Source organism: Symphalangus syndactylus, chromosome 19, assembly GCF_028878055.3.
Source record: "Symphalangus syndactylus isolate Jambi chromosome 19, NHGRI_mSymSyn1-v2.1_pri, whole genome shotgun sequence".
In the NCBI taxonomy this organism is placed as follows: Eukaryota; Metazoa; Chordata; class Mammalia; order Primates; family Hylobatidae; genus Symphalangus; species Symphalangus syndactylus.
The window spans coordinates 70,061,366-70,077,215 of NC_072434.2; the positions used below are offsets into that span (position 1 = coordinate 70,061,366).

The 15,850-nt window shown below is 37.7% G+C and overlaps 1 protein-coding gene across 7 annotated transcripts in view; it reads right to left on the reverse strand.

The window, feature by feature from the left end:
* Positions 1-15,850, reverse strand: part of ENAH (ENAH actin regulator) — a 167,255-nt gene that overhangs the window by 56,305 nt on the left and 95,100 nt on the right. For all 7 annotated transcript variants that reach the window (XM_063613371.1, XM_063613370.1, XM_063613366.1 and 4 more), the window contains one exon: positions 12,627-12,804. In XM_063613371.1, coding sequence (XP_063469441.1) covers positions 12,627-12,804 — 178 coding nt within the window. The remainder of the gene's footprint in view (positions 1-12,626; positions 12,805-15,850) is intronic.

Sequence of the window (15,850 nt, forward strand, 5' to 3'; positions counted from 1 at the left end):
AGGCTGAGGCAGGAGGATCCTTTGAGCACAGGAATTCGAGGTTACAATGAGTTATGATCGCACCACTGCACTCCAGATTGGGCAACAGAGCAAGACTCTCTCTCTCTCAAAAAAAAAAAAAATTCTGTACTTTATTCTAAGATTGATAAGAAGCCATTGCAGGGTTATCGCTGCATATTACAATAGTTATGCAAAAACCCACTCGACCATCTTCCTAGCAATATAAGGCTAATTCCATTAGTTATCTGCAGAAGAGACTGGAGACGCATTTCCTAGGCACCCATATCATTCATCTAGTCTTCAAAGTGGGACTGATTTCAAGGCTCAAGGAAAACTTTAAACCAATGGGAAACCAGTGACTATTTCTGAATAAGAAAAAGTAATTCTCTTTGTTACAATATTACCACAGCAAAGAGCAGGATAGTATTTGCAAAATAAACTCCTTCATAAAAAATGTATTTCTTCCTACATGAATGACAATGTCATAGACAAATACACTTGAAATTTTCCAGAAAACAGAAGTCATTTGTTTTCTCATGTGAATCATTTCAGAAATTACAAAAGCTCACAGAAATAGCAGGTCTACCTTGTAAGAATTATTTTTGGTACCTTTACATGAGTAGCATTCTATATTTGTTTCCTAACTACCATTCTGCACCATTCATGGTACTTACACTGCCTTGTGGATATTTTTGACCATGACTTATCCTCTCTACACAATTAACAGCCCCCTTAAGACCAAAAATTTTGAATTATTTGTTTCTCTCATCTCATGTAACATAGTACCTTAACAGGAGTACAAATAATTCCAGTTAACTACAGCATTTCTTCTCTTAGATTAGAACAGCATCTACCTCTTACGAATTTTTTATGTATTAATGAAATAATGTCACAATATTTTTCATATATGAAATACCAACTGACTTCAAAGATACTGCTATTCAACACCATCTTCAAAAGACTCCTTAGAATTTTTCTACTTTGCCTAGATTATGAAAACAGGAATGCCCAATGTTAACTCAGAGGCAATGCCCCAAAATATGCACATGGGCAACCTGACAGGGCACCATCAGGCTTCCAAATGCATGAAAGCACAGCCAAGATTAAGCTGTAAAAATCGTGGACAGGTTTGGCTGCTGCTGTGTGTTGTGAATGGTCTCATCAGAGTGGAAGTGGTTCCTGCAATTCATCTCTTATCATCAATGGAAAACAAGACAGACTATTAAAGCCTCTCTTTATTGTTGTTTTAAGAGGAAAACGTTCCACACAGAGGTATCAAAATTTTTGACTATTTAACATCCAGCAAAATGCTTCTTCAATTTATGAGCAATAAAGGATAGAAATTCATGAATAAAGTAATTACATGCAAATTACTATCCTCATGTAGGAAAACATGCAAATATTCACAGATGACATCCTCAGGTCATTGTAGCACCACTGAATAAAGATCAAGCCTACTGTAAAATAAGCCTGGAAGAACTGAAGTCACTAGCTAGACATGCATCAGACAATAGATTATAAGGTGCCTAACTGCCACAGAAACAAGGACGCAGAGAAAAGGGAATGAAAGGCAGACAGAATATAGTGTCTGCATGACAACAAACTCCAGGCTAAAATAACTTGTTATAAGACATGAAACCCATATTTATCACAAAAATAGTATTTGCCTCTTTTTAGCCATTTAATCATTCCCACCTTGGAGCAGGACAAGATGTCTTAAGTCCCACAACGTAAGACTAAAAGCTGTGTTCATGAAAAATGAGGCTTCATAAGCTAAAGCAGCTTTCCCAGACAGTTAGTGAACAAGAACTTAAAAGTCATATAAGTTAATATATTAAAATGTATTTATTGTAATTTAGTATAAACAATTTATAAATCCACATATATGAATAAGTAATTCCGATATAATTATGAAAAATCACAAAAAAATCACAAAAAGAAAAATAAAAAATGTACTGACTGAGACAGAGCTAGAAATAGCTAGTAACAACAGTTACTGCTATTAAATAGATGGTGGTTACAAAGCTAATTGCTGGGCAATTTTTATATATTAAGCATCAAAAAGGCCATCAGACCTACATTTTCCCTTTCGTTGACAGATGATGACAGCAATTAGGAATAATTTTTGCCACTTCTGTGACTTGCAAAGTCCCACTTCTGGCCAGCCCTCCATGATGTCTTCATGGGGGAGGAGAGAAGATGAAATACAGAAAGGAAAAAGACAGGAAGAAAGAGTTCTCTGTTACAAGCAAAGCTAGGCATGTCCACCTACATTGAAGGGACAGAAAATATGGAATAATCAAGCCCATCTGACAGACAGCCTTTAAGATTTTTTTGCTTTGCTAGCCTGTTTGGAAAAGATAAAAAGACTATAGAAATTCCATTCTTAGTCAACAGCTGTCCCTGCTAAGTTATGACAGTAGTTTTCAAAGGTCTTGTTCCTAGGATCCACTCTTAACAATTATTAAAGACCCTAAAGAGCTTTTGCTTATGTGGGTTACATCTATCATTATTTACTGTACTAAATAACTAAATTACATGTTTTAATTTTTACGAATTCAGTTTTAAAATAACTAAAAAGCAGTTACATTTAAAATAAGTAACATTTTAATGAAAAATAACTATTTCCCAGAATAAAAAATATTAAGTGATTAGAATACCATGGTTTTACAAATCTCTTTAGTATTTAACACTAAATATTAAATAATAATCCAGACAGCTAGATTATTTCATTTGCTTTTGTATTCAGTGTGCTGTGGCATGCTGTTCTGGCTGAAGTATAAGGAAGAAGATCCCTTGAAATGGTCCAGAGGGGGACCCTCAAGAGTTGCCATGGACCACACTTTTTGAATCCCTGAGTTAGAGGTTTAAATTCAAGATTCCCAATTTTACACCTGATTTAGCCCAAAGGAAAATTAAAACATGGAGAACTACAAAGTACATAGTAATTTAGGCCTTATTAGCTCTAATGATTAGGACATCTGTAAACTTTTTTTTTTTTTTTTTTAAAGACACAGGGCCTCACTGTAGCCCAGGCTGGAGTGGTGCAGTGGCGTGATCATAGCTCACTGTAACCTCAAACTCCCAGGCTCAAGTGATCCTCCTGCCTCAGCTTCTCAAGAAGCTAGGGCTATAGGTGTACGCCATCACACCCACCTAAATTTTGTTTGTTTGTTTGTTTGTTTTTGTTTTTGAGACAGACTCTCGCTGTTGCCCAGGCTGGAGTGCAGTGGCGCGATCTCGACTCACTGCAGGCTCTGCCCCCCGGGGTTCACGCCATTCTCCTGCCTTGTAGCTGGGAATACAGGGGCCCGCCACCACGCCCGGCTAATTTTTTTGTATTTTTAGTAGAGACGGGGTTTCACTGTGTTAGCCAGGATGGTCTCGATCTCCTGACCTCGTGATCCGCCCGCCTCGGCCTCCCAAAGTGCTAGGATTACAGGCGTTAGCCACCGCGCCCAGCCTGCCCACCTAATTTTTAATATATGTATTTTTAAAGACAAGATCCCACTATGTTGCCCAGGCTGGTCTGAAACTCCTGGCCTCAAGAGATCTTCCCAAAGCACTGAGATTACAGGCCTGAGCTACCATGCCTGGCCCCAGTGAGAAGAGAATCAGCCTGGCCTGAGGTCTGTAAACTTTAAGAGGATAAGCTACTATCAAATATTCACTCAAACTTTCCTTTTAGTGACTATGAATTATTAGATATAATTTCAAGCATTAATCAACACAAATATTGGAAGATAAAGCTATAGTCATTTTCTGGTCCCAATTCCAACCCAGAACTTCAAGGTTGTTCTTGTGTGTAAATGGGGGATCAGAAAACAGAAGCATAAAGGGAGGGCAAGGAAAGAGAACAGAAGAGAAGCATCATTCCAAGAGAGTCTGGCCCTAACACATCCATGGTAGGTAAAGAATACCTAAATACATGCCGGGCGCGGTGGCTCACGCTTGTAATCCCAGCACTTTGGGAGGCCGAGGCGGGCGGATCACGAGGTCAGGAGATCGAGACCACAGTGAAACCCCGTCTCTACTAAAAATACAAAAAAATTAGCCGGGCGTGGTGGTGGGCGCCTGTAGTCCCAGCTACTCGGAGAGGCTGAGGCAGGAGAATGGCGTGAACCCGGGAGGCGGAGCTTGCAGTGAGCCGAGACTGCGCCACTGCACTCCAGCCTGGGTGACAGAGCGAGACTCCGTCTCAAAAAAAAAAAAAAAAAAAAAAAAAAGAATACCTAAACACAGTCCTTGGGAGAACTGATATTAGTTACTCAAACAATTTTCCTTAGAGCTTAACTGTCTCACAACCCTGGTTGAGAAAGGCTAAGGAAGGGGCTGAAAATTGAGACTTTGAGGTGTAACAGGTAGGCCACAGGATCTGGAGGCCTAATTCAGTAGCTCCCAATCTTTTCAACAGCTAGAAACCCTTTTATACTGTAATTAACCCCCCTTGAACTCAATATTTAGAGTGAATCTGCCCAAAGAAACTGTATTTATCATTAATCTTAAGAAATTAATGAAGTTTCTTTTGCCACATTGTGAACCATTTGAAGCCAGAATTGTGTCTATGTACCTTTCTTTCTAAAACCTGGACTGAGGCTCACAGTAAAACTCAAACTTATGCTGAATTACATTTTCATTTTTACCTGTTTCTCCCAAAGTACTGATTTTCTTCATATAGTAGAAATAATTTTAGGTGTCACACACATTATATTCAAACATATATGATACTTTCCCGGAGACATCTATTATTTGTTTTCTGTGTTTTGTTTTGTTTTTGTTTTTTTTTTTTTGAGACAGAGTCTCACTCTGTCACCCAGGCCGGAGTGCAGTGGTGCGATCTCGGCTCACTGCAACCTCCGCCTCCTGGGTTCGAGTGATTCTCTTGCCTCAGCCTTCTGAGTAGCCAGGATTACAGGCGTGCACCACCATGCCCAGCTTATTTTCGTATTTTTAGTAGAGATGGGGTTTCACCATGTTGGTCAGGCTGGTCTCGAACTCCTGACCTCGTAATCCACCCGCCTTGGCCTCCCAAAGTGCTGGGATTACAGACGTGAGCCACTGCACCCGGCCGAGACCTCTATTATTAACATATGAGAATGGGTAGCCAGAATTCTTTCTTAATGAAAAAGTCACCTAAGTGAAGTACAATCAGAACCATATTGGTTTCCTGTTTAAATTCACCTCATTCTACCACTGTTTGAATTTTCTTCTCTATTTCTGCCTCCACTCAGGAACTGAATGCTTGACTTACAGCCTCCAGTAGCTCCCTTTTCAAACCACAGCTACCTTTCTGGAGTACAGCTTTACTCACATTTTCACTCTTGTTTGAAAACTTACACTGAATCTCTATCACCTAAAGGTCTCAAACACCCTTCTTGATCACCTACCTTTCTGCTATTTATTCCCACCAGGCCAAACAATTCCCTGCTCCACAAACACAGCTCATTCTTCCCATTTTTTGTACACGTATGCTACTCCTCAGGCCTGATATGTCTTTCCCCCTCATCTTCCCATGCCTACAGTATGTCCAACTTTCAAAATCCAGACCTGAAAGTCAGCTTGTCACTAATATGTTCCCGGCTGCTCCAGTGAGAAGAAGGCTCATCCCCTTCACACACCCAATACAGTATGTCATCTGTCCTCAGACAGGGTTTCTCTTGTGTGTTATGGTTGTGTCTTATCTCCCCTGTAAGAGGAGAAAGAAGGTCTGTGAGGACAAGACTTGTGTCTAATTTGCCCTGGCATACAGATGCACTCAAATGATGGATGAATTGATTTTTCTATAGGAAAAAAAAAAAAACACCCAAAAGATATGTCTTTACTGGGCAGTTAAGACAAAGCAGATGTTGGAGAAAATTTGAAAGTCTGCCTTTTTTTTTTTCCTCTAAGTTAATCCACATAGAATTTTCATTTTTTTTTTTTTGGACATTAGCATTCAAAATAACATTTCATAGTTTAATACTATGCCTTTGCCTTGTTTAATTTCCATGATATCCTGACATAAATATTCTCATGATTCACATTTTATAAATTAGGAAATAGCTTTAGAGAAGGCAACCTGCCACCAGAGGGAGAGACAGAACTAGAGTCTTTTGACTCGAAACTCAAGTTCTGTCTACTAAATCACAATAAAGACCTTAACATTTTACTTAAAAACACAAAACTAAAAGTAAATTCAAATTTTCTCTTTCCTAATTTCTCACTCTAAACTGACTTCCCTCAAAGGCGTTTTTAAAAATGCTTTGAAGATCCTGAATGGAAGGCCAGACAAACGCAGTAAAAAGAAATGGCCTGAAGGCTCGAAAACCCAATCCCCTTTGTGCCTCCCTTTCTAGGTATGGACAGCCTGGGGAAATCCCAGCTCTCCATGTCAATCTTTCTAATTGGAAATTGGGAGTGACAACAGACATATTAACCTCACATTACTGTGATTCACAAAGGGAGGACTGTGAGAGGTAAGTATGAGAAGAAAGTAGAGCAGGCAGACCTATGAAAAGACTGTTCCCACCTACCCAATCCCCGAACCTGTTACTTAATACTTAGTGAACAGATTTTTTTTTTCTTTTTTTGAGGCGGAGTTTTTGCTCTTGTCACCCAGGCTGGAGTGCAGTGGCACAATCTCAGCTCACTGCAACCTCCGCCTCCCGGGTTCAAGCAATTCTCCTGCCTCAGCCTCCCAAGTAACTGGGACTACAGGTGCCCGCCACCACGCCCAGCTAATTTTTGTGTTTTTAGTAGATGGGGTTTCACCATTTTGGCCAGGCTGGTCTCGAACTCCTGGTCTCAAGTGATGCACCCGCCTCGGCCTCCCAAAATGCTGGGATTACAGGTGTGCGCCACCACACCCGGCCGAACAGATAGGTTTTATAGGGTTCAAAATGTTAATTCTCCAGTAAGATTAGTTGTTTCAGAAAGCTAAACTAAAAAACTTTGTCCAGGGTTATCTTTGGGATTCTTTTCAGGTCCAAATTTTTAAGATTTCATGAAAGCACTAAAAGAACCCCAAATGCAGTATATCCAGAACCAAATGTGTTATCTACAGCACAGTATTTCCTCTTCCACCCTCTTCCACTCTGTCTCTGGTTAACAGTACCATCTTTACTGGGGGCCCAAACTGACACACCTGGTCATCATTTTAAAACACTGTTCTCTCCTTCCCAGCCTGCCCATTACATCTTACTGATAAAGAGAAAAGAGGTTGAGTTCTAAGATCTCGGTACAAAAGCCACTAATGCCACTGTCTAGCTGTGGGTCCTCGCGTCACTACAGTTACCTTCTGTAAGTGCCAATCTCATTTCTAAAACAAGGATAATACCACCAACCTTGTAGGGTTGTTATAAAGATGATTGGTTATGTATATGCCAGATTAAGACCAGGCACACAGAAGGTGACCAATAAATAGATCATTATTCCTGCCTCAGAATGGCTTTAATTTCTATATGAGGACAAAGGTAGAAAGCTAGAACACTGCCATGGCAGGTACAGCCAGCACTAAATGAAAGCTGGTCACCTCCTTTTCATTCTGCTCCTCTCCTCTCTCTACTTTGTCAGTTCAGGCCTCATCTTTCTCACCAGTATTATTACAACAGTGTCCTGAATTGATCTTCATGCTTGTAAACTTGCATGCTCACTACACTTGTTCTAAAGCACAAACTTGATCGTATCAATCCTTTATTTAGCATCCTTCAATAACTCTTCACCACCTCCATGATAAAATGCACACTCGTCAGCACCAGGCCCTTCCCAACCTTATCTCTTGGGATGCCCTGCTCCTGAACCCCACCACATAAATTCTCATGTCCAAGCCACATCATGGCATATTTGTTATTTCCCAATTGCTCCATGCCCTCATGCTTCCAAACCTATCTAGAATGTTCTATCACTGATGAGCCCTTCCCATTCTTCAAAACATAGCTGAAACATCACCTTCTCTTCAAAGCTTTCCCTGACCCTAGAATTTTCTTTGGTATTCCGAAGGCCTTTCTTCACACTACATTCGCAAGCTGTATCCTAATTTTGCTGGCCTTGTTTCTGGCAGCTGTAGCCCGACTGTGACATCAGGCAAGGGACAGGCTTTATTTATCATTTTTGTATTATTCCCAGTGCCTAACGCAGTTTGTAAAAAATACGCTTTATTGAAAATATTTTTGTGATATAAGCTTAATACTGTTTGCATTAATATCAACAATCTGGAAGACTAAAAAACAAAACTGTCACTATAAAGTATTTCTAGAAACTATTGAGATTTTTTTAATCCTATTAATTCCAAACATAAAGAGATTTTTAAATGCTGTGATAAAACTCATATAAATGCACATACTGGAAGGTATGTCAGGCCAAATTATCATTAAAAAATGAAATCTCAGTATTATAAAACCTCTAGAAAATTTCAACCATAAGGAAGGTATGACTTTTGACCATGTTCTCATGTTCAATAGATTAAAAAATAAAACCCAGCAAAAGTAGTCTTTTGGATAATGGTAAAATACTTATTTTGGGGTATTCTGTTTGAAAAGGCATGCTTCATCTTGGCTGAGAACAAAAACAGTGGGATAATCTTACTGGTTATGCATGTAATTTTCTTTTTTTTGGATTTAAAAAATTATTTCCTATTTTCAAATGATTTAAACCTTTTAAAAAAAAAAACAGTTGGGCAAATTTGCCTCCACCAATTATCACAAAAATTAACTTTGTAGTTTATATAATCCATAACTATTACCTATAAAAATCTATAAATGTACTGGATAAATAATAGAGAAATCAAAAATATCACTTTAGGTAATACACCCATTTAAAATTGAATCCATTTCCATGGAGAAAGGAAAAAATACACTGTAGCATTTGGTATAAAAGGAAGAGCACTAATTCAGCTCTTTTTCAAAAATGTTAGAACATGTGATTTGTGTTTTTCTAACTTCCAAATATAACTCACTGTATTTAGCACCTTCTGTACTTTCCAGTATATTAGATAATTGCATACCAAGTTAAAAACAAAATAAAGGACAACATTTCTGCCACCCACCATTTTCATTAAAAAAAGGAAATATTACACAAACACACAGAGCACCTTGTAAAGGCTGGTATGACTAGCCCCCCAGAAAGCTGTTCATTATAAATTTAAAAAATTTGAGGATTTAGGGGACATGGGAGAAGAGGAAAGGAAAATTATGTGATTACTGGTTTTAGCACAAAACGTGAGCTAGTAATTTTCAAATTCAGTTCTAGAGAACCATGGAGGCATCTCAGTGGTTGTGGATCCAGAACCCTACATCAATTAGAGAAGCTCCATATTTTTTGTCCATTTATACACTGAACTACCAAAGATCTCATTTGCACAAAAATGTCCATAACTTTTAAAAGTCTGAAAATCACTGAGAAGGATTAGCCGATGACAACAGCGGATAATATTGATATTAGCACCTAATAAATAAAAATACAAACAAATGTTTAATATGGAAAAATGTTTTAAAAAGTGGTAAAACATTAAGAAACACGCAAGACTAATATTTGTAGTTGCTTTATCAATAAGTTTGTTCTGCTTCTCATCAGTTTTATCAGGCTACAGTTTGTAAAGGGAAGGGACATGTAAGTTAAGCTTTTTCAACTTGGTTTTGGAAGAAAGACAGTAGCTGATTTCAGCAGCAAATTGGCTGTGCACCCAAAGCAAAGATTTTTGGCAGGGTATGATCAAGCTGAGAGGTGACATTATTGGGTATGTTTGTTTAGATAAAGGGGAGGTAGCCCATATAATGTTGGGGTAGGGTACATACCTTTTCTACATTGGAGAATCTGCGTAAGAAATTATATCTATTCCCAAGAACACTCCTGATCCTTTTTTTTTTTTTTTTTTTGAGACAGAGTCTTGCTCAGTTGCCCAGGCTGGAGTGCAGTGGCACGATCTCAGCTCACTGCAAGCTCTGTCTCCCGGGTTCACGCCATTCTCCTGCCTCAGCCTCTCGAGTAGCTGGGACTACAGGCACCCGCCAACACGCCCAGCTAATTTTTTTGTATTTTTTAGTAGAGACAGGGTTTCAGCATGTTAGCCAGGATGGTCTCAATCTCCTGACCTCGTGATCCACCCGCCTCGGCCTCCCAAAGTGCTGGGATTACAGGCGTGAGGCACCGTGCCCGGCCCTGATTCTTAACATCTTACTCTCTCCCATGCTTCTACTTCCACACTAATTAAGGCCATCAAAAATAAGAAATAGTACTTAACTACAGTAATTTAGGAAAACAGTCATTTTCTAAGTAAATCGGACTATTTAGAACTTAGCCATTCTATACGGTTTTTTTTCCATGATGAAAAACTACAGAACTAAAAGCTTCCTTGCCAGTGACCTGATCCACAACACCAGGAGGCAGCTGTGATGGACTCATTTCTTCCACCATTATCTCTTTCCTCAGTATGAGTGGTTGAGACTGTGACTGAGAAGAGAATAAAGTATCAAAATCATCTAACAAGAAGCCTTTTTCCCACACTAAAATGCTTGTGTAGCTTGTAAAATGATGGCCGATTTTCCTATTTGCCAAACTTTCTATAATGTGGAACACTGTTTCTTAATGCTTATTACTTTACAATAGAGAATGTAATTGAGTCTCTCCACATTAAGATTCATTAATTGAAAAGATCAAGATTAAAAAAAAAAAAAAAAAAAGGCTGTGCACGGTGGCTCATGCCTGTAATCCCAGCACTTTGGGAGGCCGAGGTGGGCAGATCACTTGAGGTCAGGAGTTTGAGACCAGCCTGGCCAATATGGTGAAACGCCATCTCTATTAAAAATACAAAAATTAGCTGGGCGTGGTGGTGCGCGCCGGCAATCCCAGCTACTTGGGAGGCTAAGGAGGGAGAATCACTCAAACCCAGGAGGCAGAGGTTGCAGTGAGCCAAGATCGCATCACTGCACTCCAGCCTGGGCAACAGAGCTAGGCTCCGTCTCAAAAAATAAATAAATAAATAAATCAGAAAAAAAAAAACCATTAATTAGCATTTGCATTTTGAAATCAAACCATATGACTACTCATTGAGAGAAACAATCCTTTCCATTTGGCTAAAAACTAAAAATCAAAAGTCAATGACAAGAGGAATAATGATTTTAACTACTTTTAAAAAAGGAACATTTCATTCCTAACATAAGTTCCTAATATCAGTAACATTTAGTTTCTAATATCAACGGATACACTTTTGAAAGTTTAGAAATCAAAATAATGCTAGTTTGTTCTAAAACAAGGGAAAGTCAAACGTCTACTCTCCAAACTTTGGTACCTTAATTATTTATCACATAACTGACCTATCCAACAAGATATTAAGAACCACGATTCTAGCTTCTTCCCTATGGTAAAACTACAGTAAATGAAAAGCAATTCTATACCTATGATAGCATGCCAATAAAATACTGACACCTACAAAAGAAGTACAGAGACTTAGAGAAATGACCTACATACAAGACTGTACAGACTTTCCTATGCTATTTTCTGGACTTAGAGACACACCAGGCCAAGTTCTAGTGGTTTATTTTCTCAAACTAGACAAAATATGCAAACTATGTATAATTTATGTATTGATATTAATTTCCTCAAAAGAAGATCTGATACAAAACATCTAAAGGCATAACAACTTTAAGTTTCTGCAAGATCCCAAAATGTCTTCTTGCTCTGAAATTAGTATTTGACAGACTAACACATGAGCTAGATGCTTCAATCCTTTTTAGTATAAGGCAACATACACATTTTTAATGTATTTATAACAGATTTTGAACAGATTTTGATATTCTATACTTTCAACAAAGTATCAAATTTTCATCTGACTACAACTCTTTCCTCTTAAAATACATATTGTTTACAGTGCATTTATATCATTAAAATCATTACTAAATATACAATATAGGCAAGAGTAATCATATTTGTGTTTTTATGTATAACAATTATTTTCTGATTATAAAATCTATCTCTTCAAAGAAATAACCACACACTGGTACATTGTTCTATTTTTTAAACCAAGACAAAACTGAGCTTATTCTTGACATATATACGGTTTTTAAAAATTGGGATTTTTTAAAAAGTGATTTCTATATATATTTCTAACCAATATGCACTATCAGAGGAGATGCAATTCATGACTGGTACCACCTGAGGGCACTCCTAAAATCTTTAAAAAACCGAGAATCACATTTTTACCTACTGGGAAGGAGAGACCCAGTCCTACTTCAAGTTCATGGTTTGAAAAATGTCTTTCAGAAAACATGTGTTTCTTTACACAAAGATGATAAATAAGCATAATTCCTATCCACTGCATATTCTCTGGGCTTCATGTACTCGCAACAAAAGTGTTTCTAAAGCAGGATGAAACACATCTAAATACTTCAAATAAAAGGGTTACAGAATTAAAGAGAACTAAACTTACAGGATTATCTTTCTAGATTATACATTTATCATCAATAAAAAGTTCACATTTCTACAGAAAATAAAAATTCAAGAACTACTTCAAATATATACAAGATCTAAAAGTTAACAAACAGATTTGTTTTAACATATACATGGCACTTCAGTTCAAGAATACAAGTAAACCTTCAGTTTTGCTTTGTCTCTGGAAAAAGAAAGAAAATACAAGTAAACCACGGGCACCTTACCTGTTTCCTGTGAATTTAACACTTCTAAGGCATGCATCATGGCACTTGCGAAGACATTGGCATCCTCTTTGCTGCCAAAGTTGAGACCATACACCTGTCTAGCATCTCGCCACTGGTGGAAGGTCTGTGTAGCTTGATTGTACTTCAACCCTTTAGGAATGGCACAATTTATCACGACCTAAAAAATAATAATTCTTTATAAAGTCAAACCAATAACTGGCAAAATCAAGGATGTCAACAAATGCTGATTGTATATATTCATTCAAATGTGTTCCTAACAGACCTTGGCAAAAATTGCTTAAAAAATTATCTGGGTAAAATCTACAGAAATATCAGTCTGATAGAAGTTAAGCTTTTTGCTGATTACAAAGGTCTGCCATAAAACAGTAAATCAGCTGGGCACGGTGGCTCATGCCTGTAATCCCAGCACTTTGGGAGGCCGAGGCAGGCGGATCACGAGGTCAGGAGATCGAGACCATCCTGGCTAACATGGTGAAACCCCATCTCTACTAAAAATACAAAAAATTAGCCAGGCATGGTGGCGGGTGCCTGTAGTCCCAGCTACTCAAGAGGCTGAGGCAGGAAAATGGCGTGAACCCAGGAGACGGAGTTTGCAGTGAGCCAAGATCGCATCACTGCACTCCAGCCTGGGCGATAGAGTGAGACTCCATCTCAAAAAAAAAAAAAAAACAAAAAAAAAGTAAATCAGCAAAACAAAAAAAAATTTTCCTCATTAAATATATTTTAACTTGTTTGCTGAAGTTTTACAAATACAAAAAAGTATACACAACCTAAGAGTGTATCTCCGTGAATGTTCACATGAAGTCAGTACCCTGATTAAGAAATCAAACAGCAACACCAGAAGCCCCTCTTCTTAATTCCTCCCACCTCCCAAAAGGTACGAGCCACACTTCTAACATCATAAATGACTATATTTATATGAAATCCAAAAACTAACATATCAATCTGAGGAGGGTCTTGAGTACCTATATAGGGATCTTAAGTATCTTTCATTAGATTTATTTCCTACTATTAATCGAGTTTTGTAGGTTTTTGGATTTTATATAAATGGAGTTATATAACATGTATTATAACATATCTGCTCTCTTATCTTCAAAATTATAAGAGCCATCCACTTGTTGCATGCAGCTGTGGTTTGTTCATTTTCATTGCTCTATGGTAGTCCTTTGTATAAATCATATTTATTTAACCATTCTCCCATTAATGAACAATTGGATTATTTGCAGTTTGGGCTATTAAAAATTGCGATGTTATGAACTTTCTACTGCATGTCTTTTGGTATAAACAAGCATTCATTTTTGTTGGGCACATACCCAGGAGTGGAAATATCACACGACATGAGTATGTTCAGCTTTAGTAGAAAATTCCAAGTAGCTTTCCAAATTGGTTCTAGTAATTTACACTTCCACAAGAGTATACAAGAGCTTGTGCTACTTCCACATACTATGCAACATTACAACTGGTACTGTCAGTCTTTATTTTAGCAATTCTGGTGGGTATGAATGCTTTTTCACTGCAGTTTTAGTTTGCATTTCCCTGATTTTTATTAGCTATCTAGATGTCTCTTTTTGTGAATATCTGCTTGAATTAAGTCTCTTGTCCATTTTTCTCCTGAGTTGTCAATTTTTTTCTTCTTTGATTTCTCAGCCCTTTATATATTCTAGATATGATATCATTGTTGGTTATCTGTGTTACATATATCTTACGCCATTCTATGAATCGCCTTTTCACTCTTAACGGTGTCTTGATGGATATAAGTTCTTCACTTTGATTCTGTTCAAATTAGCAATCTTTTCATTTATAGTTACTGCTTTAGTGCCCTGTTTAACAAATGTTTCTCAATCACAAGGTTATGAAAATATTGTCCCATATTATCTTGTAGAAGCTTTATTATTTTACCTTTCACATTTCTATCCCCAATCCAACTGGAATTGATCTGTGCCTATGGTGTGAGGTAGGGATCAAGTTTGCTATTTGTTTCAATATGGCTGTCCAAATGATCCAGCACTATCACTGTGCTGCAGGTTTGCCTGCAGCACATAAATCAAGTGTCTATATGGCTCTACTTTCTCCTATAGCTCAATATGCCTTTTTGCCAACTCTACAATGTCTTAGTTGTTGTAGCCTTATATGAAATCTAGATGAGTATTAGAGTGTGTCTTCCTGTTTCATTCTTTAAAATTGCTTTGGCTCTTCTCAGTCCTTTGTGTGCAGCTAGTTTTACATTCTGATTATCAGTTTCTACCAAAGAAATTTTGGGGACTTTGAGGTTGCATGAAAGCTAACATATCAATCTGAGGGGCTCTTAAGTATCTTTATAGGGGTCTTGGGTATCTTTCATTAGATTTATTATTTTCTATTATTAATCGAGTTCTAAGTATTAGAATCTTCTAATATTCCTAATAATTTACATTAAAGTTTTTTCCTCTAAATACACAACCATGTGATCTGCAATGGACAGCTTTATTTCTTCCTTTCCAATCCATTCACAATGTATTTATCTTCATACACTGGCTAGAAATAACAATACAATGCTGAAAAAAAGTGTTCATAACAAGTATCTTTATTTTCTGATTTTAGAGGGAAAGCTTTCTCAATTAAACCATTAAAAGTATGATCTTTCACACCAGGTGAGGTGGATCATGCCTGTAATTCCAGCACTTTGGGAGGCCAAGGCAGGTGGATCACTTGACATCAGGAGTTCGAGACCAGCCTGGCCAACATGGTGAAACCCCATCTCTGCTAAAAATACAAAACTTAGCCAGGCATGGTGGCATGTGCCTGTAATCCCAGCTACTTGGGAGGCTGAGGCAGAAGAATCACTTGAACCCAGGAAACAGAGGTTGCAGTGAGCTGAGACTCTGCCACTGCACTCCAGCCTGTGTAACAGAGTGACACTCTGTCTCAAAAAATAAATACATAAATAAATAAATGATCTTTCATGTAATAATTTTATTGATATCTTTTACCTGGGGAAAAACCCTATTACTTGACAGCTAAGGGTTTCCATCATGATTGAATACTGCATTTTATCAAGTCCTCCCCAACATCTCTTGAGGTGACAGGTTTTTCTGTTTTTATGCAGTAAATTACACTGATGATTTTCTAGTATTAAATCATCCTTACATTCCTAGGATAAACAATCTTGGTCCTCACATATCAATTTTTATAAATCTCTAGATTTTTGTTTGATACTGCTCTTT